General features: G+C 28.4%; 5 protein-coding genes across 10 annotated transcripts; 3 read left to right on the top strand and 2 right to left on the bottom strand.

Moving 5' to 3' along the window:
* The first annotated feature begins 42 nt into the window (after nucleotides 1-42).
* On the top strand, nucleotides 43-1200 carry LOC129608307 (mannose-P-dolichol utilization defect 1 protein homolog). The gene is made up of 4 exons (XM_055519742.1): nucleotides 43-287; nucleotides 349-567; nucleotides 629-813; nucleotides 866-1200. Exons 1-4 carry the CDS (start codon nucleotides 185-187, stop codon nucleotides 1151-1153), a joined length of 795 nt encoding a protein of 264 aa, XP_055375717.1. The 5' UTR covers nucleotides 43-184; the 3' UTR covers nucleotides 1154-1200.
* Nucleotides 1201-1212: 12 nt separating this feature from the next.
* LOC129608308 (inosine triphosphate pyrophosphatase) lies at nucleotides 1213-2451 on the bottom strand. 2 transcript variants are annotated; one of them, XM_055519744.1, is made up of 4 exons: nucleotides 2206-2451; nucleotides 1943-2084; nucleotides 1637-1894; nucleotides 1213-1580 (listed from the first exon to the last, which is right to left on the bottom strand). In XM_055519744.1, exons 2-4 carry the CDS (start codon nucleotides 2064-2066, stop codon nucleotides 1375-1377), a joined length of 588 nt encoding a protein of 195 aa, XP_055375719.1. In that variant the 5' UTR covers nucleotides 2067-2084; nucleotides 2206-2451; the 3' UTR covers nucleotides 1213-1374. The 2 variants fall into 2 exon arrangements, with proteins under 2 accessions (XP_055375719.1, XP_055375718.1); XM_055519743.1 differs by having other exon boundaries at nucleotides 1943-2450.
* A 945-nt stretch (nucleotides 2452-3396) lies between these two features.
* Nucleotides 3397-15298, top strand: LOC129608342 (serine/threonine-protein kinase Tor). Of its 3 annotated transcripts, XM_055519810.1 has the most exons (8): nucleotides 3397-3660; nucleotides 3730-3866; nucleotides 5431-5509; nucleotides 7398-7732; nucleotides 7789-8006; nucleotides 8063-9846; nucleotides 9908-11454; nucleotides 11515-15298. In XM_055519810.1, the coding sequence occupies exons 4-8, from the start codon at nucleotides 7507-7509 to the stop codon at nucleotides 15189-15191; spliced, it is 7452 nt and encodes a 2483-aa protein (XP_055375785.1). In that variant the 5' UTR covers nucleotides 3397-3660; nucleotides 3730-3866; nucleotides 5431-5509; nucleotides 7398-7506; the 3' UTR covers nucleotides 15192-15298. The 3 variants fall into 3 exon arrangements, with proteins under 3 accessions (XP_055375785.1, XP_055375787.1, XP_055375786.1); XM_055519812.1 differs by having other exon boundaries at nucleotides 3397-3866; XM_055519811.1 differs by lacking the exon at nucleotides 5431-5509.
* On the bottom strand, nucleotides 3925-6836 carry LOC129608343 (HEAT repeat-containing protein 3). Its single transcript, XM_055519813.1, has 9 exons — nucleotides 6389-6836; nucleotides 6161-6287; nucleotides 5526-6104; nucleotides 5382-5464; nucleotides 5178-5327; nucleotides 4979-5124; nucleotides 4844-4920; nucleotides 4250-4772; nucleotides 3925-4173 (listed from the first exon to the last, which is right to left on the bottom strand). The coding sequence occupies exons 1-9, from the start codon at nucleotides 6516-6518 to the stop codon at nucleotides 4060-4062; spliced, it is 1929 nt and encodes a 642-aa protein (XP_055375788.1). The 5' UTR covers nucleotides 6519-6836; the 3' UTR covers nucleotides 3925-4059.
* Nucleotides 15299-16993: 1695 nt separating the features above from the next.
* LOC129608346 (protein FAM151B) lies at nucleotides 16994-26237 on the top strand. 3 transcript variants are annotated; one of them, XM_055519818.1, is made up of 5 exons: nucleotides 16994-17051; nucleotides 17323-17407; nucleotides 20854-20988; nucleotides 25114-25568; nucleotides 25640-26237. In XM_055519818.1, the coding sequence occupies exons 2-5, from the start codon at nucleotides 17368-17370 to the stop codon at nucleotides 25976-25978; spliced, it is 969 nt and encodes a 322-aa protein (XP_055375793.1). In that variant the 5' UTR covers nucleotides 16994-17051; nucleotides 17323-17367; the 3' UTR covers nucleotides 25979-26237. The 3 variants fall into 3 exon arrangements, with proteins under 3 accessions (XP_055375793.1, XP_055375795.1, XP_055375794.1); XM_055519820.1 differs by having other exon boundaries at nucleotides 17030-17051; nucleotides 17326-17407; XM_055519819.1 differs by lacking the exon at nucleotides 16994-17051 and having other exon boundaries at nucleotides 17235-17407.
* Nucleotides 26238-26813: the final 576 nt, after the last annotated feature.

Consider the following 26813-nt stretch of genomic DNA (forward strand, 5'->3'; position numbering starts at 1 on the left):
AATATTTATGACTGTGAATTATCATAAACGTCAAGTATAATTAATAGGTTACAAACCAACATATCGGCTTTATAGCAACTATCAAGCACTCCTTATTAGATTATTAATGAGATAGTGGAAATTTCTTTAAAACCTATTATTTATTTCCGGAAGGTGTAATATATACAAGAGTTATAATTTCAAAATGGAAAATTTTCTACAACTAGAAAACTTAAAGCCATATTTATTACACGTATTATCGACAGAATGTTACGACAAATATTTCATTGAAAAAGATTTTGCGGATGGTAAACTAGATAAGTAATTAAGGTTAAAGTGCGGGTTATCTATAAACTATATATTTTTTAGTGGAATGCGGAAAAGCTGTACTTTCGAAATGCCTTGGTTTTGCAATTATTGCCGGCTCGATTCTAGTCAAAATTCCACAAATTTTAAAAATTTTAAACAGCAAAAGTGCAGAGGGCATCAACATTTTTAGCGTCCTACTAGATTTAGCGGCTATCACGTTTAATATGTCGTACAGTTTTGTGAGCAAATTTCCTTTTAGTTCATGGGGCGATAACACTTGTATGTACTTAAATTAAAAGTATTTTAACAGTTAAAATTACATACCTTTGTTTTTGCTTAGCTTTGGCCGCACAAACTGCAATTATTGCTATATTGGTATATTACTATGGAGGATCGGCTTTAAAATCTATCATATTTACTGTCCTGTATGGTGGAATTTGCTATGCTTTAATGGGTGGATTGACACCTATTGAATATTTATGGGCTGCTCAGTGTTGTAATATACCAATACTGCTAGTAGGCAAGGTAATAAATCTCGAATTAAAAAAAATATACTTATTAAAAAATACTCTCCTAGTTATCTCAAGCATACACTAATTTCAAAAATAAAAGTACCGGACAACTTTCAGCTGCAACATGTTTCATGCTTTTAGCTGGTTCTTTAGCGAGAGTTTTTACATCAGTTCAAGAAACTGGAGATAATCTCGTTGTCCTTTTGTATTCAGTATCATCATTAGCTAACGGCATTATTGCAAGTCAAATACTATTATATTGGAACAAAAAAGTACCAAAACAGAAGAAACAAGCAACAAAAACTCAACAAAAAGGTGGAAAAACAAAAGGAAAATCCAAAAAAGTTGATTAGGAGAATTCCGTTTCAAAATTTATCGATAATACATAGTTTAGATTTTATCTAGCGTTCTTTTTATTCCTAAGTATAAATATTTCAGTAAAAACACGTCTAATCCGAGTTAAATATAAGTTTTAAAACGAATGTGTGTTTGAAAGGTGCAAAAATTGTGTAGTTCGTACAAAATTCTAAATAAATTACTGCACTTAGGATATAAATCATTTTATTGGAAGTTATTATTTAATTTTTATTTTCTTTCTTTCGACCTCAGATTCGAAATGTTCTTTTAATTTATCTAGCGCCCTAAACCTGTGCGATATTTTATTCTTTTCTTCTTTTGACATTTCAGCGTATGTTTGTTCGTAACCTTCAGGTTGAAAGCACGGATCCCATCCGAAATCTCTAGGACCTCGAGGATATACTATCTCTCCATTAGTTCTTCCTATATTTTATAATTTTTCTTGATTACAGTAAAATTGAGCATATGAAGTGTTTTACCTTGAAATAAAATTACATCATCATTTTCACTCTCACAGTAAGCTATGGTACACACTGCTTGGGCAGATTTATCATCCCACCCTTCAAGCATCTTAAATAAACCCTCTGGTCCGAGACGTTCCAAAAACCACTTGATATATGGCCCAGGTAACCCTTTTAAAGAATTGAAGCATAAACATGTATCTTCAACCAACACAGGACCTTTTACTTTTTGTACTGCTTCCTTGCATTTTTTTTTACATATTTCATCAATTTCACCTGAAACGATTGCACATGCACATTAATGAAGTTTATGGAAGGTCTTACCTTGCAATTCGGGTAAATCAATTTTTCTTGATTCTAATTTCCTAGGAAAATCAGGTCCCAATATGGCAATTAGTTCTTGAAGTTTTTTAGCATTTCCGGTAACAAATGTTAGAGCTCTTGCCATTTTAAATTTCTAGACTTTCTTGAAATTTGAAAATACATATGTATTAAAATATAATTTATTAAATTCCAATTATATTCCAAAATAACTGTTCCAAAAACGAAAGTTAGAGGATAAATTTTAATTATTTCAGCAATACAACCTTAAAATTATTATGCTACGCTTATATTATCTGTAATAAATATAAATTTTTATTTATGTTCAAATCTACAGAATCCAACACAATCTATGTAGGTTTCTATAATGTTAATAATTTACATATGCATGTGCTAAACATGCAGGTTTTAACTAACTTTTAATCAAAATTATTAGAAACCAGCTGATTTATCTTTTATATAGTGTATGTATGTACATATATGTAGCGTTATGTAAATCTGTTCATTACGAACCACAGCTGACAGATATACTTGATATTGTTTTGTCAAGTTACGGACATTTGCTCATTTTGACAGTTTTATCACAGTTTTATCACGCATTTCTAACTGACATTTATATTACATTACATTTATTTCGCTTTATTGGTATAAGTTTTATTGATTAAATGCATTGCACCATATCCTTTCATTTTTCTGGAGGGAAATACTCTGAAAATTAACATGTACTTAATAAAATAGATTAATTAGATACGCAAAAACTCCCCGAGCTAATTTATTTCTACAATGAAACACCCATAACTTAATATCCACCCGGTTTAAACATTATAAATATAACTCTGAAATAATATTAATTTTATATCACTTTGCAGTTTGCTAAACGAAAAAAAAAATTCCATTACGGGAACTTATTCAGAAAATTCCATAATACATATTGTACATATTCCATATATGTACATATGTACGTACATACAACTTACATTATTTCCTTTTAAATAAGTGAGCCAGAGTATTTTACTATGTATGAATTTATTTTGTTCTTACTAATTATTAAATTCGTGTGAGGCTTAATAAAAAATAACTTTTTCTTTATGCTTATTTCAGATTAATTTTTTTCTATTGATTAATATGATTTTAAAACATGTATTATTAAGCACAATTTTTTAATAGCAGAAATGATGAAAGATTTAATTAGTTGGCCACTTTACGGGACAGAAATTTAAATTTAACTAAATTAACTTGCATACATACAATATGTATAATTTTTGAGATTTTTATACATTAACTGTTACATTTTAAACTAGCCAGAGTTTTACAATATCAACATACATACATGTATAACTCTGCTACACAGTAAGATAAACGAGAGGATCCAAGAATATTCGATACTTTGCATAATTGTTAAAAATAAATTTAAATGAGTTTAAATTTATTTTTTGTTTTTTGAAGGGACCTTTCAATGGAACTATTTTTAATAGTTTTCGATTAGCAAACGGTGCAAAAAAAATTTTTGCAATCATTTTCCATTAGCTGAAGACGGCTGGTCACCTAAAAAAGGAAAATGAGTTTTTCGCTACCAGCTGTTTGTCGAGTTTATTGAAGTTGGGGTCTTGGCGATCCAGAATTTTTTTTCATTACCGTTATACATGTTTTTTACCGAATATTGCCGGATATAAAATATCTACATTATACGATATCAGTTCACATTACATGAACATACATAAGTTAATATTGTTTGTTTAATTAAATATTTCTTTATGCATGTAGGTATTTTAATTTTTCCTTTCCAATAGAGTTCGGTTTGTTTACTTTTGTTGAATAATTGGTTCTTACCAAATAAACTTTTTGTAATACCTAACTTGCTATTAAAGCTTTTGAATCAACAAAGAACTCACCTAAGTCAATTCGCAGGTGAACATTAATTATAAGGGTAAGTAATTTTGCACATATTTTTAAACGAATAATCTCATTACTATTTTGTTAACAAATATTGTATTTGTACATATATATGTATATAAATATGTAGGTTTTTTTCTTTCATATTAAAGTATAATATTATATTTTATATAAAATAACTATTGAAATCGATTCTTACAATTACGTTGGTATTTTTATTTTTTGATTCAAGAAAGTTTGCTCATTTCTTTCTCAAGATATTTATTAAATCTTTGGAGATTGCTTCGTACCGTTTGTACAGCAGGGTATCGATCTTTCAAATCACGTTTTTGTTGTCTCATCTGTGAATAAATTGTTATAGAAACATTATGTCATTAATTAAATATGCAGATAGTTATAATATATGTAAATAATTACTTTATTCCTCAGAACTCTTTCGAATTCCTTAGTTTTTTGTAAAATATTTAATTCTTGCAAAATATTATGCCAGTCGTTGTTTTCAAACATATCCATGAAAGCATCCAAGCCTTCAGATATTGTCCAAACGTCATATTCATTTTGGCAAGTGTCCAGAATAAATGCCATTATTAACTTAACTAAAACTTCGGGCAACAAACATCCTAGAATGCCTAGCATTCTTATCCAATTCGCTCTAATTTCAGACATTGTGCAATTGTGTAAACCTTTTAATATCATTTGCAAATCATTTTCAGTCATTTTTTCAAATAAGTCTGGCCTAGATTTCAAATGTTCTAGAGTTGAACGCATTAAGGAAGTGGCGGGCTCTAAAACAAGAGGGTCTTGTGGTCCTTGAAACACTTGTTGCCCAATTTCAACCCAAACATTGTAAATGGCATCTGCCCCCCCTAAATCTTCTGTAGACAAGCAATTGCAAAGGTTTTGTAAACAAAGTAGAGCAGAAATTCTTAAGCTTTTGAATCTAAAATAATAAATTTATGAATTCAAAATAAAACTTTAAAAAATAAGGATTTTTCATTTTAGTATGTATACTTCTTCAAAAGATTTGGAGCTGATTCTCGTAGTATATGAAAAACGTTATCGGCTAAAGTCTGTACTCTCAACCACAGCTTTAATTAAAATTTTTATTTTTTTACAACACATTACTTTGTAAATAAAATTCCTAACCTGTTCAACCAAACCTAAGGATTTTACTGCTTCCAGAATTTCTACTGGGATCTTGTCTATATTTTGTAAGTTTGTAGAGCTACTATGATTTGATACGTCATAGTCATGAACCATTTCATTATCAGACTCGTCCTCATCCACCCATTCTAAAGCAATATAATTGTCTAAAATTTAATTTATTAAAACGCTATTGTCATACCTTCATCTTCCTGAGAACATAGATTAGATATAGTCTCGGCAGCAATACGTTGAGCTTCTAATAACAATCCAACATTTTTAATTTCAATTTCAATGTCCGACGGTAAATCCATTTTGCGATGTCTTAAATTTGCTTCCGCAGCAGTTTCCTCTTAAAAGCGTATTCAAATTAAAAATTTAAAGTATTACATAAATATAAATTTACCTTCTATGAAATTTTCATTAATTTCGGAAAAATCGTCTTTTTTTTCTAGAGGCAGTGTACTGCTTATTCTGTTCAAAATTTCTCTGAAAGTGCAAAATAACTAGGCTGGGAAAAATTCGAAATAATAGGTACGGATTTTAATACTTATGACTAAAATTGAGTGTTTTGGAAAGAGTCGTCAAGATTAAATTAGAATTTGCTGCAGCTACTGCTGGAATATTAGATAAAATTGCAGCAAGCACGGTTCTTAACATAACATGCTGAAAATCTTCATCTAGATTATTTAATGCATTCATTGCTTGTGGTACAAAATATTCCATCAATATTGTCCAAGTGTTCCGATTATCTTCTGAAATTACTAAAATACACTGTGCAACTCCTATAGCAATTTCAAGGCCATAAATATTGTAATCTAAGCAACGTATGAAACTGTTCAATAGTTGTGTTTGATTAAAATTATCTAAAGCCACAGAGGTACTTTCACAAAGATTCCACAATAAATTTACAGATTGCAAAAACGTATCAGATTTGATATCCATTTGATTTTTTAACTCTGGATCAAATTTGGGTATCCAAGAATTCGCAGCATATTTACTCAGTAAAGCCAAAAGAGGAGTCATAACATCTTGTTCTACAAGGAATTCACAAACTTCAATACTGCAAACAGATAAATTTCTTAAAGCTCCAGCTGCTGCATTACGTACTTCATCATTTGGATCGAACCTGAAAAATAAACCGTTCTGAAAATGGTTTTCGGAAACCAGTTCTATAACACTAACAAAAGTGGAGCCGCAATTCTTGCAATATCACTTTGACAAATTAATTTAACCTTTTCCATATTCAAAGATATTACTGCTAAATTTTGTAATGCATTTAGCTTGTCATCATTTCCTGATTGCAGTCCATCTAGTTACAATATGTAATAAGATAATGAAAAAAAGAAGTTGTATGAAATGTATAAATATAAATAAATATATATACATAAGTATGTATACACATCAAGTTACCTATGATTGCTTGAATAGGTGAATGGGATTCCAAATCACTATCGTCGAATTCCTCAAATTCTTTCACACTTGGAATACCAATAGGATTATTTTTTTTTTTATGAGGGCGGTTTTTTTTTGTTTTACCCATTTTAAAAAATTATAAATTTAGAATAAGAATTTGAACTGATTTAAATGGCCACCACGTTGTTTTGTTTACTAAAAAAATGACAGAAGGACTTTAGACAATTTTATTAGAAAAACATGTACAATATGTGGTGAGTTTACATTAGTTGCACTTTTATTGTAAATATTACCGTTTAAGCCACGGCTGACCGGAAAAATTACTGAAATTTTTGCTATGCCAAAATTTAACTATAAATTTTCCAATATATTTAAATTTTGAAATCCCATTTTACGTTTACAAATTTATATCGAACTAAAATTATAACAGAATTAGATATATAATTTAATCTATTTTAAAACATAAATCAAATTTGTTATGAAGCAATAACAGTCTTATATCTTCTTTTTATGAAAAAGAAATAAATTTCAATTTTTTTATTTATTTCTTTATAAAAGAAATACAAATAAAATGTAAATAAAAAAATGACATGAATGTTGGCGTATTTAAAGATGTTTTATTCCTTGTTAATCAGAAAAAATGAAGCTCCGTGAAAAAATTCGGGAGAGAAGAATGTCTTGTGCATATATTTCGTATACTTAATGTTTTGATTAGAGATTTCTGTATATGGTGTAAATTGAAATACATATAAAGTTTTCAACAACAAATAATGCGGAACTGCCTTAATACTGCACTGTAGTTGCATAGTACTAAATTGTCAAAATGACATATTAAATTAAAAAAAAAAACAAGCTTCGGGATATCGCTTTAACTAAACTTTTTTTATAAAAATAAAAATAATAAATATTTTAGTGAAAAACGCGAATTTTTTTCTTATTTTTAACATTTAAATATTTTATGTGTAACAGTGAACATTGTTAGATATAAATATTATAACACTTACAGAAAATGGATAAAATTTTTATGCTCTGAAATAATATTGTATGCACATTTCATGAAAAGTTTTTGGGAAGAATAATTTCTTTCAAAGAAGAAGTAATTAAATCAAAGAAAAATGTCTTCATCTGCCATAGTTCAACAATTTGTGTCGGGGCTTAAGTCCCGTCAAAGAGAACTGCAAAATAAAACTACTCAAGACTTGCTCATGTATGTGAAAACTGAGCTTCGTGAAATGTCATCAGAAGAATTGGTACAATTTTTCGATGATTTTAATCATCATATATTTCACATGTGTTCAAGTTCAGACGTTTATGAAAAAAAAGGAGGAGTGTTAGCAATAAGTAAGTTAAATTAGGTTCTATACAGCAAAAACTAAAAATAAAACATTTTTATTAAGTGTGCCTCATTAGTGGAGATGTTGTGAATACAACAACTCGTATATCACGTTATTCTAATAATTTGAGAAGTTTATTACCTTCAAACGATGTTACTGTAATGGAGATGGCAGCTAAATCTTTAGTTAAACTAGCCTTATTACCAGGATCGAAAGGGGCCGATTCCTTTGAATTTGACATTAAAAGGGCATTTGAGTGGCTTACGGAGGACAGAAATGAGGTACAAGTTGTCAAATTAAAAAAAATATACGTTATTACATGATACAACCCTTTCAGTACCGGCGTCATGCTTCCGTGTTAATTTTAAGAGAATTGGCATTAGCTATGCCGACATATTTTTACCAATCGATGTCCCGTTTTTTTGACAATATTTTCAATGCCATTATTGATCCCAAACCTGGAATTAGAGAATCGGCTGGAGAAGCTTTGAGCGCTGCCTTGATTGTAACATCCCAACGTGAAAATACTAAACAAACTAGTCGACCTCAATGGTACATGCAGTGCTATGAAGAAGCTATGAAAATGTTTACATTTGACCCAGCAGTTAAGGGTGTTAATAAAGATGACCGTGTTCATGGAGGCTTGATAGTATTTAATGAGCTCTTTCGCTGTTCTAATGCACATTGGGAAAAGAAATTTCATGCTTTGAGAAACCTTCAACCAGATCGCCGAAAGATCTCACAAGCAGAAAGTTTACAGCCTTCTACACCATCAGCTGGTATTATGCCACGCTTGAAAGCCCCTTTCATTGAGAAAATAAATGCTATGACGCATGTACCGCATGTTTCAACTTATCGATTCGATACAGAACATTTTTCTATGAAATTACATGAGACCGTAATGCAAGAATCTGCCAATAGTAGACAAATCTTAACTGAAAGATATATCGATATATGCGATAAAATTATGGAACAACGTGCAACAAGATCTTTGCATGTTCAACAAAGTTTATTACAAATTTTACCACGCCTAGCTGCCTTCAACCGAGACACATTTGTCAGAAAATATTTAAATTCAACTATAGTATACTTATTAAATATTTTAAAAGGGAAAGAAAAGGATAAAAACTCAGCTTACATTACACTTGGCTTTTTAGCTGTGGCAGTTGAGAGAGATATTGATCGGCATTTGAAAACTGTGATGGAATTAATCAAATCAGCCTTACCGTCGAAAGATGCTTCAAGCAAGAGAAAAACTCCAACAGATCCGGCTGTATTTTTTTGTATTACGTTATTAGGGCATGCTGTAAAATCTGGAATAACAGCAGATATTTCAGAAATTTTAGAACCAATGTTTGCCACTGGCTTGTCGCCGTCTTTAACAGTTTGCTTACGTGAATTGGCAGAAAATGTTCCACATGTTAAAAAGAAAATTTCCGATGGATTAATTAACATGCTTTCCCAAGTTTTGATGAATAAATCAGTACCCATAATAGGTACTCCAAAACATGGTTTATCGGCTCAATTAACTTCCCTTTCTATAACAGAATCACAATACGACACTGCGACGACAGTTCTAGCTCTTAAGACTTTAGGTAGTTTCAACTTCGAAGACAATTCTATGTTAGATTTTGTACAACGCTGTGCTGATCATTTTATTAGTCATGAGCAACAGGAAATTCGACTAGAATCTGTGCAGACGTGCACTCGTTTACTAAAATTGGCTATTCAAAATTCCGATCCTAAGAATGGGAACACAAAAACTTTAAAGGAAACGGTTTCTCACGTCTTAACAAAATTACTAATTGTAGGAATCACTGATGTTGATTGTAATGTAAGACTAAAAGTTTTACGATCATTGGATGAAACTTTTGACAGCCAATTAGCGCAACCTGAGTCACTAAGTGCTCTTTTGGTCACGTTAAACGATGAAGTTTTTGAAATTCGCGAACATGCAATCGTAACTATTGGCCGCTTATCCATTATGAATGCAGCATACGTAATGCCAAGTTTGAGAAAGACATTAATTCAATTGCTAACAGAATTGGAATACTCGGGGATGAGCAGAAATAAGGAACAGAGCGCTAAAATGCTTGACCATTTAATAGTAAGCACACCTAGGTAACTAATATTTTTATAATATTATGCTTTCTTCCTTTAGTTACTTTGAAATATATTTTAGACTGATTTCCTCATACATGCGACCTATTCTTACTATTCTTGTACCAAAGCTAAGAGAGCCAGAATCAAATCCTGGAGTAATTCTTAATGTTTTACGAGCAATCGGTGACTTATGTGAAGTAAATGGCGGATCAAACGAATTAGAATTATGGGCTGACGAGTTATTATCTATATTATTAGAAATGTTAGCGGATTCGGGAAGTCCTGATAAACGATCAGTTGCATTGTGGACTTTAGGCCACTTAGTTACTGCAACAGGACGAGTAGTTTCTCCATACCATAAATATCCAGTTTTGATTGATATTCTAATAAATTTTTTGAAAACCGAACATAATCGAAGTATACGCCGGGAAACAATACGCGTTTTAGGATTGCTTGGTGCAATGGATCCGTATAAGCACAAAATGAATAAAGGGTTAATAGATAGTCAAAAAAATAACATACTGATTTCGTTAAGTGATTTTAAATCAGATGAGACTCAAGACATATCTTCTGCTGAAATGCTAGTTAATATGGGAAATATGTTAGAAGAATACTATCCTGCTGTAGCTATATCAACATTAATGAGTATTTTGAGAGATCCAACTCTGGTTCAACATCATACCAGTGTTGTACAAGCTGTAACTTTTATATTTCAAAGTTTAGGAATCAAATGTGTTCCATATTTGTCTCAAGTTTTACCAAATTTGTTAGAAAATGTTAGAACTGCTGATATGAATTTGAGAGAATTTTTATTTCAACAACTATCTACTCTGATTGAAATTGTTAAACAGCATATAATTAGCTATATGTCAGATATTTTTAAATTGATTAAGGAATTTTGGACTATTAATACACCGCTTCAACCGACACTAATTAATTTAATCGAAAAGATTGCTATTGCTTTGGGTTGTGAATTCAAACATTATTTATCGCAGTTAATTCCTCAAATATTGCGAGTTTTGCAACATGATACTTCTAAGGATCGAACAGTAACAATAAAATTACTACAAGCCTTACAAAAATTTGGAAATACTTTAGACGACTACTTACATTTGATTGTTCCTCCTATTGTTAAGCTGTTCGATGGCTCCGATGTTCCAAACCATGTTTCAATGGTTGCTTTGGAGACTATTGATCACTTGGCATGGATTTTAGATTTTACGGATTTTTCTTCGAGAATAATTCATCCACTTGTAAGAGTTTTAGATAATAACAGTGATTTAAGAGAACAAGCGATGTCAACTCTAAGATCTCTTGTTATACAGCTTGGAAAAAATTACATAGTTTTTGTACCTTTAGTTCACCGTGTTATGAATAAGCATAAAATTACATGTTCCAAATATGAAAAATTAATTCCGAAAATTCAAAGCAATACAACAATTTGTTTAGATGACGAATTTCACTTGCGCCAGGCTAAATATAAAAGCAATGATGTATCCTTAACATGCAGCGACAACACTATAAAACAACTTAAAGTTTCACTGACTGATTTACAAATGACTTGGAAAGCTACTAGAAGAGTCAGTAAAGAGGATTGGTCTGAATGGTTGAAAAGGTTATCCATAGGTAAAACTTTAACAAAAACTAAATTTATTATTTGTTAACATTTTTTATCTATGATTGTAGGACTTTTAAAAGAATCACCATCCCCAGCTTTAAGATCTTGTAAAACTTTGGCACAAAACTATTCAAAGTTGCTTCGTGACTTATTTAATGCTGCTTTTATATCGTGCTGGACAGAATTACCAAAAGAATTCAAAAAAGAGCTTTCACAAGCTTTAGTGCAAGCTCTCGAAGTCGAAGATATGCCCGAAATTACACAAACAATTTTAAATCTCGCGGAATTTATGGAACATTGTGATAAGGAAAATATTCCCCTTGATCCGAAATTACTTGGAAATCGCGCTATGGCTTGCCGGGCGTATGCAAAAGCTTTGCATTATAAGGAAGAAGAATTCCTGGTCGAAAAAAATTCCGCTGTTTTTGAAACATTGATTTTCATTAATAACAAACTACAACAGAAGGAAGCTGCAGAAGGGTTACTTTCAGCATATAGAAACTCAGTTAACGAGCTAAATCTGCAAGGCCGTTGGTATGAAAAACTTCATAATTGGGATCAAGCTTTAAATCACTATACGGATAATTTGAAACGGGATCCAAATGATTTGGAATCCCGTATAGGGCATATGCGATGTTTGGAAGCTTTAGGTGATTGGTCCGTTTTAGGGGTAGTAGCAAAAAAGGAATGGGAAACTTTGGGTGAAGATGGCCAATCGCGTGCGGGGCATTTAGCTGCTGTTGCTGCGTGGGGCTTGCAAGATTGGGAAGGAATGCAGGAATATGTTAAATGTATTCCAGAAGATACACAAGATGGTAGCTTTTATCGTGCTGTTTTAGCAGTTCATTATGGTGATTTTGTTTCTGCGCAGCGATTGATCGAGGAGACAAGAGATTTATTAGATACCGAACTGACTGCTATGGCTGGTGAATCTTACGAAAGAGCTTATGGTGCAATGGTTTGTGTTCAAATGCTTGCGGAATTAGAAGAAGTTATTCAGTATAAATTAGTTCCAGAACGAAGGGATATTATTAAAGAAATGTGGTGGAAAAGGTTGCAAGGGGGCCAACGATCTGTAGAAGATTGGCGAAAAGTTATTCAAGTACATTCATTAGTTGTCAGCCCACATGAAGATGTTCATACCTGGTTAAAATATGCATCATTGTGTAGGAAAAGCGGATCACTTAAATTATCGCACAAGACCTTAACAATGTTATTAGAAATAGATCCATCGGAAAATCCTGTTGAACCTCTTCCTATTAATCACCCACAAGTTTCATTTGCTTACACAAAACATATGGCAATGGCGAATGATGTCGAAGGAGCCTTTAAGCAACTAAGTCGTTTTGTTAATGCTTTCAGTTCTCAACTAAATTGTTCTTTAGATGACATAAAAAAAGATGATCGGAGACTTTTAGCGCGATGTTACATGAGACTAGGAATGTGGCAATATAATTTGCAAGGAATAACAGATCCGCTTGCTGTGCAAAGTATATTAGAATGTTACGATAAGGCTACAATTTACGATCCTAATTGGTACAAGGCCTGGCATTCATGGGCCTATATGAATTTTAAAGTTGTTCAAGCACAAAAACAAGCACTACAAAATCAACAAGTTTCATTGTCAGAACAAGCAAGAATTCAAAAAGAAAGAAATGTGATTCTTCAATATGCTGTACCAGCTGTTGATGGATTTTTTAGATCCATCAATCTTCTTCAAGGTAATTCCTTGCAAGATACACTGCGTCTCCTTACGCTTTGGTTTGATTATGGACAATATTCTGAGGTGTATGATGCATTACTAGTTGGTATGAAAATGATAGAAATAAATACGTGGCTTCAAGTGATTCCTCAACTAATCGCAAGAATCGACACTCACAGAAGTTTGGTTGGACAATTAATACATCAACTTTTAATAGATATCGGTAAATCTCATCCACAAGCGTTGGTGTATCCATTAACCGTTGCTTCAAAATCTGCATCAGTTGCGAGAAAAACTGCTGCCAATAAAATTTTAGATTCGATGAGAAAGCATTCTTCTTCTTTAGTTGAACAAGCGATGATGTGTTCTGAAGAACTTATTCGTGTTGCAATTTTATGGCATGAGCAATGGCATGAAGGTTTAGAGGAAGCCTCAAGATTATATTTTGGAGAACGCAATTTTCAAGGAATGTTTGATATATTAGAACCTCTACACGCAATGCTAGAAAGGGGTCCACAAACACTTAAAGAAACTTCATTTTGTCAAGCATATGGAAGAGAATTAATCGATGCTTATGAGTGGTGTCAACATTTTAAAAATTCGGGTAATATTCGTGACTTAGATCAAGCTTGGGATATTTATTATCATGTGTTTAGAAAAATTTCTAGACAGTTACCACAACTTACTTCTTTAGAATTGCCATACGTTAGTCCTAAGCTCATGACTTGCACTGATCTTGAATTAGCTGTTCCAGGATCTTATAATCCAGGACAGGAGCTGATTCGAATTTCTCATATAAAAACAAATCTTCAAGTCATTACATCAAAACAAAGACCTCGAAAATTATGTATTCGCGGATCTAATGGAAAAGATTATATGTTCTTATTAAAAGGTCACGAAGATTTGCGCCAAGATGAGAGAGTCATGCAATTATTTAGTCTAGTTAATACGTTATTGTTACATGATCCTGACACATTTCGACGCAATCTTACAATACAACGTTATGCTGTTATTCCTTTAAGCACAAATTCTGGTTTAATTGGTTGGGTGCCACATTGTGATACACTTCATACTTTAATCAAAGACTACAGAGAGAAGAAAAAAGTACTTTTAAATTTGGAACATCGTATTATGTTACGGCTTGCGCCTGACTACGATCACTTAACGTTAATGCAAAAGGTAGAAGTATTTGAAAATGCTCTAGAAAATACAAAAGGTGATGATCTTGCGAAGTTGTTATGGCTTAAGAGTCCTTCGTCAGAAGTATGGTTTGAGCGTCGCACTAATTACACTCGATCTTTGGCAGTTATGTCAATGGTGGGTTATATCTTAGGATTAGGTGATAGGCATCCATCGAACTTAATGTTAGATCGTTTAAGCGGAAAAATTTTACATATTGATTTTGGTGATTGTTTCGAAGTGGCTATGACTAGAGAGAAATTTCCAGAAAAAATTCCTTTCCGTTTAACAAGAATGTTAATCAATGCGATGGAAGTAACTGGAATAGAAGGCACTTATCGCAAAACATGTGAAAGTGTTATGATCGTTTTAAGACGAAATAAAGATAGTTTGATGGCGGTATTAGAAGCATTTGTATATGATCCTTTATTAAATTGGAGACTTCTAGATTCTGATAAAAACCGTCGTTCGAAAAATGATGGTGGTGCTGGTGGTGCCGGAGTCGGTGGCGTTGTTGGTGGTGGTGCTAATACAAATAATGGCATGAATAGTTTAAATGGAAGTGAAGAAGAGCATTTTGATTTATTAATGAGCAACCAAAATGTTAAAACAAAGTATTTAACCGGAGATGTTCAAACTCCGATTGGTATTGGTGGTGGAACTGGAGGAGTCCAACAAACTGAGGTAACCAACAAGAAGGCTAGAATGATTGTTGATCGTGTTAAACAAAAATTGACGGGGAATGATTTTCCAACACAAAATTCACCAATCTCAGTACAACAGCAAGTTGACTTATTAATATTGCAAGCTACTAACAATGAAAATTTATGCCAATGTTATATAGGTTGGTGTCCTTTCTGGTAAAACAATAATCAAATAATAAACATTTAACTTTAAAAAATTAGTTTTAAGTTAAATTGCGTTATATTTGAATTGTAAAAAAAAAGAAAAATATATTTATAAAAAAATTATTTTAAATTAACATTTATGTGAGGCGAGGCCAAAGACTTTAAGTACTTTTGTCTAGAAAATTATATTTCGTTAAATTAGATTCACGTAATTATAGAGGGCATCTGTAAAAAATGGATAAAATATTAACATTACGTGTTAATATTTAAATATACACGTGTGTTCGTGCATAATCTTTAAAGTGTTTAATAAAATATTTTATAAATTTTTACACAAATAGATCTATTTCGAATATTCTGATTAACTAAATTTTTTGTTACTCTAACTGAAAACTATAGCATTGTAACTTCTGATTTCTATTTGCCTATTAAAATCACAACAATGTGATGGTTTCAAACATTGAAAAGAATAAAAATTCATGAAATTTCATTATATTTAAGTATGTATACACTATTTTACGAAATATTTTGTTATTAGAGGTGAATCACGGCTTTCCTGTCTATTTGACGTAAATGTATACATTTTTAAACTTAAATCCTAATTAAAAAAATAAGTTCACGAAACGTTATGTTTAACGATCCTTAAATAAATATACAGAAGGGTGTATGGGTATATTTTACCTGTTAAATATATGGAAGAACATACGTTCTCTTAATGTTTTATTATTATTTTTTTATTATAACCTAACAGCAATTAATTTGCTATTACGCAAAATTTCGTTAAAATTTGGGGGTGAAGTATCATAAAGACATAAATTTTTTTAAAAATTAAAAAGAAAAGTACTCGTTCTATTGCACTGTTGTATTAGAATATTTGATATAATAAAACAGTCATGAATTATTACTAAAACGTATTCTAGCTATTAATGAAACAGCTAGAACGTGTTTTGCTGTTTCAATTTTTTTTTTTTGCAATATTACATTACAAACATACTTTTATAATGTAAGGTAAATTTACTTTTCTATGAAAAGTTAACTAATGATTTCTGCAAAGCTTTTTTATTTTCAAAGTTGAAAAGCATGTAATTATGAGCCTATTGGTGGAAAAAAACTGCATCTAGATGTTGTTATCATAGTTCATCAGACCCTTCTATTAAGAGGTGTATGGACATTTTTAACAAGGAACATACAAAAAGATAAATCATAAAGTTTAAAATATCCTTGTCTTTGTCTATGATAAGACAATTATATTTTCCATACATTATTAAATGAGATTTTTGAAATAAAATGAAGGTTTATTGATGGAATTCAACGTCATAAATATTAGGGTAACGTATGTACGTATATCTTATGTTGCATATATGTATATAATTTTTTTCAATGTAAGAATTTTAGTTCTCTTAATGAAGAAACTAAAGTCCAGAACTGCAACTTAATATATATTAGTTATGTGTATGTTTATTTAAATCAATAAATCTTATTCCTGGATAAACATGTATAATGTATTTTAGTTTTAAGGCGAATGTTTCTATTATATGTAAGTATATGCATAATTTGCACTTAATCTACACATATAAATTATTTACATATTTTTTAAAATCATATGCATTAAAAAAGTAAAAGGAATTTAATAATACCTGTGTTCGATAAAAATTTATATATTCCTTATATGAATAATAGTGTAAACAATTACTAATTAAATAACAAAAGACAGCAAAAAAAAAGTGGATCACAAAATAAAACAAACAAAATTTATACGAAATTTTTTGCTTTAAATTTTTAACCAGATATCTATGTTAACGCTATTTGAAATCATTCAAGGAGAGTTAGTCGTGTTGAACGGTCTTGATATTGGTTTCATTCCGTTATCAAATAAGTTAGTTATTTTTTTTCACTTCTCTTAGTAATTTTTTGTATTTAAAATAACTTCAAGGTGTTAGTTTAAATAAATAAAAAAAAATATTATTTTAATTGAATTAATTGAATCATAAATGACTTTAGTAAAAAAAAGTGATCTTACACTTTATTTCTTTTTAAATTAATAATTTTAGTAAAGTTTTGCTACTGACTTTAGTCAGTAGTAAGAAGATTTTTTGTACTCGTAATATTGCCGGCCTCTTATATTTGTTTTTTTGGTTTTTTTTTAGTAGTCAATCAATTTAATTGGAAAAAGTATTTCGTTTAAGTTCAATATGGTATTAAAGTGTATCCTAAGTGGCTTCGTTATTCTTGGTAAGGATTAAAATAAAAACAAAAACAAACGAATTGCTGTTTTTATTTGTTAAATAATTTTTAGTATAAGTGTTTATTGAAAATTGTATACGATTTCCAAAGTTCTTAAGTATAATAATAATTCATATCCATATTGTGCTTTAATTTTTTTTATTTTTTAATATTTTGCATTTTAGTAAGTATTTTATTGTTTAGTATTTTATATAGTGTTTATTTGTTTGTACATATTTAAATTAATGCATGTTATCTATGTATATAAATGCCAAAACCACTTGCAATTAAGAGATGTCCTTGAAGGATTTGATTATGCATATATATTTTATTTGGATTATAAAAATGAAAGGATTATAATAATAGTTGAAGATGGTTAAAAACTAAACACTTATATTTAAATAGCATTCAATGAAATTTTTAAATTTTTTCTTTTCATTAATAACGTGTATGTGTGCAGGTACTCAAGTAATAGAATATGTATAGTCACATGTTGTAGAAAAATAATTATTATAGGTAAAAGAAAAAAATATGTATGTAGTTCAAAAAGATACCTAATGAGAATGAGATTTTATCTATGTGTTTCATTTTTTTCTTCTATGTAATTTGATCTTGAAAAATCTGTAACTAAACGGAATAATATACTGCAAACTACAATGCAATTTACAAAATTGTATTGTTTTGAAAAATGCTACCTTGCGCTTTATAACTATATTTATTATTTAAAAATAAAAAAGCAGACTATACGGGTAAAAAGTTACAATTTTAAAAACGATAGTTAGATATTTTACAACTTTTCGCATTTCAACAAATTGCTTTGGTAATTAATTTTTACGTAAATTAAAGCAACAATCAATTAAAGCTAAATTTAATTAACAAATATATTAAAAAAATATTAAATTGCAATGAATAATATAAATTGAGTTGAGTTTTAATTTAGAAACTACAGCATTTTACATTTTATTAAACATCTTTTTATTAATTGGAAAACAGAAAATATTTTTATTGTATTAAAATTTTCTAATAGAGAGAATTAACTTCATCCATTCTTGAAATTTTTTTCTATGCATGGGTTCTAAGTATATTATGTACTTTTACATGCGGAAATTCCTAAGTTTAAAATTGGAGTAATAAATTATTTTTTCCCAATTCTTAATACTTATTAGAATTATGCAGTATTACTGTAGGCAATATATTGTACATATTTCAGTTTTCATGTAAAATCAAGTTACCTATACTTTTTATCAGAGAGTTAAAACGGGTACATGACTATTTTCAAAACAATATTAATTTAGAAAAGTACGAGTACATATACATGTATAGTAAAAAAAAGTATAAGTGTACAAATTTCAGCATTTTAATCATTTCAGCATTTGCGCAATAAAATATAATAATTACAAACAAAATTAATGCTTGGCTTAAAAAATCATTTACATAATTTTTACAAACATAGTTTTTTATCTGTAATTTATTTAAAGTAACAAAACAAAAAGTTATTGGAAAAATTCTAATCATTTTACAATTGATTTTAAAAAACTCGTGAGTCATTGAAAATTATTCGAATATTTTTTCTATAAATATTACATAATTTTAGTTATACACATTTAAACTTTCGTTAACTAAAAAGTAATCAAGTTAAAAAAATAATAATTAAATAATTTGATTTTTTTTAATATATATGTACGAGTATGTATTATAGAAATATTTTCTGTTTACAGTTGCATTTTTAAAAATTTAAATTAAAATTATGTAGGTATGTATATGAAAATTTTCCTAAAGCCACATATCCTCAAAATTGTAACTCTCTAATGCGTATACATCAAAAATGATCGATAATGAGGATATCTTAAATTAAATGAGAGAGGGGAAAGGAGGGGGGTTTGCAAATTGCTATCATAGACTACATTATTTTTTGGAAATTGCATTGATTTTATCATTAAAAAATTAAATTTTCTGTCTCACACAATATAGTAACTACAAATTGTAATTTTTTAATTCAGAAACGACTTTATAAACTTTCCTACATCAAATATCTGTTTAAATTGTTAAACTGTTATTGTGTTTGCCAGCAAAATTAGAGTTAAGTCAAAAATTTTTTTCTCTTAAAATCAAAAATTTTAAATTTACAAACCTAATTGAAAACTAACATTAAATTGACTAAATGAATATTATTAAAAAACTTCTAAAAATTGAGTATGAATTTTTTCACTTAATCCTGTGGAAAAAAGCAAAGATTTATATACCTTAGTATATCCTTAGTAGTCCTTGTATCAAAATATCTTTTATTTTCTCAAGGTCTGTAATTTTACCTACACATTTTATATCCTCGCATATATGTATACTATTATCAATGAATGAATATATTATCTTTACATCACTTTATATACCCAAAAAATATATGTATGTCTTTAGCTTTTAATTTCTATAACATATTCTATATAGGTAAATATATGAAGGAGCGGTCTTTTAGTCATAAAATATAAAAAGAAGAATAAATAAAATAAGACCTGTTAACATCCATAAATTTTCATCAACATACTTATATATGTTAATATATAATGTAGAAATATAAGGCATAAATATACATTTATACAAATTATAAACATGTAATAGATATGTTATATGTCTTTTATATTCTTACCTTAAAGAATTTAATTTATTATATTATTATTATATATAAAAATATATTTTATTTTGTCTCATCCCTACATGAAACTCTTTCTAGGATTGGCTTAGTTTACATTTATAAAGACAAATAAAAAGACAATAGAAATGCAATAAAAGAAGAAGACGTCATCTATTAAAGGATTTAGGGAGAAAATGATGAACCTTATAATATAATGATGAACATACAATATTTTAACACTTTAATTTCTTTTATAATTATTCCTACCCTTTAAACACTTTAATGTGAACTGTACCACACTACCCTTTATGTTAACTGTTAGATTATAGTAATTTTTTATTAATTCACTTAAGTACATATATTGTTTCAATAATTTCATACATGAAATTAAAAAAAAAAGATCAAGGAATGTTTCTTGACCTCAAAATTTCACTAATAAGAACTTAATACAAAATTCAGCTTATTGTTATTCAGTTGTTATTGCTGAATTGTGTAGCAATGCAGTATTACTACAATTCTGAAGTTACGGCATTTCTTTTATTTATGTTAAATACAAAAATTTCAAACCAGAGTAAATATTTTTAAAAATTTAAGAACAATATTGCCATTTCTTCATAACTGCGAATTTGAGGAAAAAAATATTCCAGAATTTGCAGTAGGTACATAGAGTTTATATTAAAAATATTACAGTTAGTATATCTAAGTGCTTAGTGCCCAATGTTTACACTGAGTGGACCGTTATATTTTTTGAACATTTTATAATATATTATTTTTTAAATAAAAAATATTTTGTTATTTATAAGAAATATTATTTATTTTTCTTTTACAGGATTTTTTGGAATTATTCAAGGAGCTTCCACGAAATCATCTACTGCAGGAATGGAAGAAAAACCAGCAAATTTAACAGCTATCAAATGGGCTCATGCGGCAAATGATTACACTTTATTAAAAAAGGCTCTTGAATGTAAGTTGCATATATAGAGATTATTTAAATACAATTTTTTATTTTACTAAACTTTAAGAAAAATAAATAATTATTCATAATTATATACGAGTAGGTATAATTAAAATTGTTAAGCTACGATAGTTAATTTTATCATAATTTGTTAAGATTTATTAAAAAATGAAAATAATATAATTTTATTTAACATGTCAATTTTACAAAGTTGAACTTAGCCTAATGCAGAAATTACTAATTTTATATAGCTATTTAATTTAGATAGCATATGCATCTTGATGACTCTATGTAGATACTATTACGCAATTTTCAAAAATCAGCTTTTTTTAAACACGAATTTCAATAATTTGTTATTGAATTTTATTTTAAAATTTGCATTGTTGTCGCTAAAAGTTCTTTCTACTTATTTTAACCTTTATTTAAATCACATTTTGTTTATCTGAAAGTTTTCCTATTCAATAAAAAAAAAAAAACATTTTAATTACCAATTTTATGTGCCGGGGGGAATCGTATAAATTTTTAACCTTCAAGAAAGTTTTACTCGTCGTACACACATACAAATTATGTGTAAATTGCAAGTAAACAAAAGTAAAATTAAAATTTCTTACCGCCCCTAATTAAACATAGATAATTAATTTTTTATCTTTTTTCTAAATAATTTAAATTTTATGGATTAAAATGAAATTAAGAGTATAAAAAATCAAAATAAAATAAATTTAAATGTAAAAAATATTAAAAGTACATGACTCATCCATAAAATTTAAAGCTTACTTTTACAACAATGCTGATAAAATTAAATAAAATACAAGAAAATACAAAATACAATCAATACAAGATTAAATTTAGAGTTTCTTTTAGAATCATTAAAGTACTCTAGCAACAGATTCCTGTAGTTGTTCATGTAGGACTTTTGTAAATAATTGATTTAATTGCTTTGTTTTAACAATAATTGGTTTATTTACTCGATTAGCAATAACTGTTATGTTAATCATTTTTAGAATTATGTTAAATTTACGTTTGTTATATAATGTTGACCAAATACCATTTTATTTATTTACGTATCCATTCTTCCCAACATTAAATTTCATATAAACTTAGAATGAAAAAATTATGTAGGATTAAAGTACTTAAAGTTCTGAAATATTAGTTACAATTTATATTGAAATAACCTTGAACTTTTATAAATTTATGCAATATTGAAAAAAGATTTTATTTCCATTAATACAGCAAATAAAATAAAAAAGGGAAAAATAAGTAATAATAAAAGTACATCCTAAATATATTTATTATTTGAAACTCAAACGAAATTAAATGGACGCGGCCCATTTATGTAGTTGGATACATTTTTTATTACAATTTGATATTGCTCAAATATTAACGGATTTCGTCTACGTATATAATTATGTGTGCAATTTTAATAATATTAAGTGTGTACATTCTTATATAAGTATGTATGTGACTCATCGTTAAAAACAGGCATTTTATTATTTTTAAATACTCAAACCAATAATAAACCTATTTACCTAAATAAATTAAAAAATTCTGGAACTTTTCATGTTTTCGGATAATTTATGCCTTATCCGAAAACACATGCATACATATGTACTAGTACTACTACATAATATGTATTTTACTTGTTTAGACTTCTTCAATATAAGAAAATCTAGTGTACGATATAGATTTATAGAATATGTAATTGTATCCTTATAACTTTTTTTCATAACAATAAAATATGATGACTGACAGGAAAATTAAAAATAATGGTAGTGATGATGATGGAGATGATTGTTATGATGATTTTGGCGACTTATTGACGACTTTCGTAATAAATTTTATTTTCTTGAAAGTATACATGCACATAACTAGATATGTAGGTATTAAGTCCATTATAAAATTCTTGAAATTTCTGTGAAAATGCGTGAAAATTCATAAAAATATCTTGTTATTAAATTTAAATTAAATATGTATGCTTAATTTATCAAGATACATACATAAATATATATTTGCATATGTTGATGATACTTGTAGCTCTCATCAAAATTGTTCTGGCCGTGAATAATTGAACACAAATTGGACCAATTGCAAAGAATTTTTCAAATATTATCAATTTTAGATAAAATATTTTTTCTTCTAATTTAAAAAAATTATGGTTTGTGTAAAAAAGTAATTCTTACGGTTGATTCAGTATAACATAATTTTATTATAGAAATAAGTAGATATGTGAGAGAATTTCCCTGACATCGACAACGTATTTACAAAGTCTCGAACCCAATATTGCATAATCGGAAATGTAAGGGAAACCGTTTTACATTGAGTCACGATTAGAATTGATTTTAAAAAAATGTTTGCGACTCTCTATCGCAAAATGTCGGGATGAAAATTTTCCGAGACGTTATCGATGTCACCGCCTTTTAATTTTTTCCACTTTTTTGTTTCTAATTAAAATTACAAGTTCATCTATTACATTAAAATCAAAAAGAGATCACAGTTATTGGCACAATGTTATTATAAAGATAATTAGGCGCAGTAAAAGAAATTGTTTTGTTAATTGTTTGAAATTATGCTGAAAGAATTTAGGGTTTGTGTCGCTCAAATTACATATCATTATTTAATATATTTTTTATTGTGTGTGGTTAAGGTTTTGTTCTTAGCAAACGAGAATTCCGAATGAAATACATAGGATAATTTCTTTTTTTCATTTAATTTAGAAACCATTAAGGTGTGTCTTTTATATTTTATTAATAGTAAGTGGTAATAATTATTAATAATGTTTTTGTTCTTAAAATTTTTATATGACTAATTAAATTTATCATTCCTTCATTCTGGTTTTTCGTCATTAAATTAGTTAAAATATTTTCTAATTTAGAAAAATCGAACTGAAATTTTTGTGGAAATAAACTGAATAAAGATGAAATTTACTAATAATTTTTTTGTAATGAATTTAGTTTTCCTACCACGTGTAAGGATTCGAGTTCAGTTGTTCTTGAAATCTACATTCGTAAATCTGTGTTGGACCTAAAACATACGTATAAGAAGACGGTAGCAATTGAAAAGAAATGAGATTTTTTAAATACAAAAAAGTGACAAAATAGTTGTGTTTTTTGAAACTTTTTCGATAACTTACAAAGCGTTTACTTTTTTAACAAACTGCCAATGTAAAACTTAAATTAGAACTATTAGTATGAAGACTTAAAAAATGATAAGTGCTTTTGATAAATCTGCTTAACAAACTTACAATACAAATAAGAAAATTTTTTCAGTTTTATTCAATAATATTACGTGTTCATATATAAATTTACTATTAAATCTACATATACATACATATAATTACTTATATACATATATATATATATAATATTCATGTATATTATTTTAAATAATCACACGAATTATCGCAATACTGTTTGCATTCTAAATTTATAATTTGATTGGTAATCGCAGATAATTAAGTTATTGTTTAAATTTATTATCTTGAGGTTTTGTGTTGAATTTTTATGTTATTGTTTTTTAATTTTGTTTAAAATTTTTTTGTAATTGGACACCGAAAAGGTGTCGGCAGAAAGACATTTCATAGTTTGTGAGGTCATAGAGCAGAAAACGGGAGAATATTTTCCTCCAACTTTTTTGGCAGCTGACTAAAAATTTTTCAAATTTGAAATTGTCAACAATCATGGAGCTATGTTTCTCTCAAGCAATCTAAGTTATAAAAATCAATTATTAGTGAATTTGAAGAATAAAAAAGAGTATGCTAACAATAATACTGTTCTGAGGAAGTTGTTATTTGACAATTTAAAAGCAAATATTTAAAAAAAAACTTCATAAAACGGTTATAAAGCATACAATTTATTTTGAAGAAAGAGATATTCTCTTTGAATATTGTCACCTATTCTTTATTGGGGAGCTCCTTGATGAATTAATTCAAATTGAAGCTACAACTGAATGCCTTTCAAAGAAACGTGACGGTATTTGAAGTTGTGATCTCGTTCTTTTGAAAGCACAACTTTACTTTTAAGTTTTGATGTTAAGCTTTCGAATCTTATTTAACAGATATCCTAACATAATCGTCTAATGACTTTAATCAATAAACTAGAATATAAACTTAAAATTAATAGTTTTTTTTATTTATTTTAGCTAAAGTTGAAATGATTGAATCTGATTGTTTAATGGGAACCTTATTTGAAGACAAAACTAAAGTTATTCCAATTATGTCGCATCCACCAAAAAATGAATCCGATATTTCATTAGAATATTATTTGCAAAATATTACTGAGTATAACGCGAAAAATCCTAACTCTCAAAAAGGTATTAAACTAGATTTCAAAAGTATTGAAGCTTTCGAAAACGGGATTGAAACTATAAAAAATCATAGTAAAATTATAAAAAAAATGTGGTTTAATGCGGACATTTTGAATGGACCAGGAAATCCTCAGAATCCTCCAGTAGATGCGTTAAGATTCTTAAAAACAGCAAAGGAAATCAGTGATAATAATACGTTATCAATTGGTTGGACAACAGATTTAGTAACAGATACATCAAAAGTTAAATATGAAGAAAGCCAGATTAATCAAATGATATCGTTAATAAAGGTAATATTGAATTTTTTCTATATTTCTATATTTTCTTTGATCTTAATACGATTTTCATTGATTTATTTTAGGACAATGGCATTGTAAACAGATCTATTACCTACCCAGTAAGAGCTGTATATGCTGCAAATAGTGAAAATGAGTTAAAAGATTTGTTAATTAAAACTGCTGCAACTAATAACAATGGAACACTATCGATTTGGTCAGCAGATAAGGATATACCTTCGGTTAATATTAAAAAATTACGTGACTTAATTTTAAATATTGGTGTTCATCAGGTGTATTTAGATGTTCCAACAGGTCTTGAACGCGAGTTACGCCTTAACTCTTCAGGATCTCTTAAAGCTTCTTTTATAAACTTTACAATAATTTCGATTGTATTGGTTTTCCTAAGCGAATATTTAAAATGAATTAAATTTATTTAAGAAAAGTTGTTAATATTTATAAGCAAAAATTTTATTTTTTTTTTGTTCTGGAAATATTTTAAAACACACCCCTATGTAAATGTAAATAAGTGATTTTGAAAGCTTTAAATGTTCGCTTAGAATTCATAGAAAAATTTTTCAAAACCTTCTTCCATTTTTAAACCAAAAATAAATATTAAGTTTGTGTTAGTTACGATTTTAATTTATAAGTTTCTGGCTAAATAAATTTTGTTTTAAATCCATATATGTAGCTTTGTAATATTTTATAAACTTTATACGATACGCTCCACAGGTTAACTATGTGAGAATGTACTTGGGTAGAAAGAATCGTGATAGAAAAACATAAAATGAAAAAAAGCAATAAAGTAGAATTTTAAGAAAGGAAGTTTCTAACAAGGATTTCCGAAGAATGTTAGAAAGAACGAAGATTTAGTTATCAAATAAAAACATTAATATTTTCATATTAAAAGCAAGAAGTACTTTCTTTCTTTCATATAATGGAGGGTCCGCATTTTTTTGAGTTATATTAGGTGCTGTACTGTATATACATATTTTGATAACAAAATCGTAAAGGGTTTTTGAATAAAGCTTTTCTTGTTAAGTTTTTCCATACTTATGAGTTTTTTCTTTATCTTTCTTTATATTTTTTTGTTTTAATAGTAACTGCTACTTGAATAAATGCGATGCTAATGTTCTCTTGTATTTTGTTGTATCGAGCAGCGAAATAATATTTCTTGCTCGATAAATTATAAATTTTTTTAACGTTCCTGTATTTTGATCCTTCTTTTCATAAGAATCTGCAATAAAGGAGTACATCAAA

The sequence above is a fragment of the Condylostylus longicornis genome, unplaced genomic scaffold (assembly GCF_029603195.1).
Source record: "Condylostylus longicornis isolate FDR11 unplaced genomic scaffold, ASM2960319v2 ptg000031l, whole genome shotgun sequence".
Taxonomy (NCBI): Eukaryota; Metazoa; Arthropoda; class Insecta; order Diptera; family Dolichopodidae; genus Condylostylus; species Condylostylus longicornis.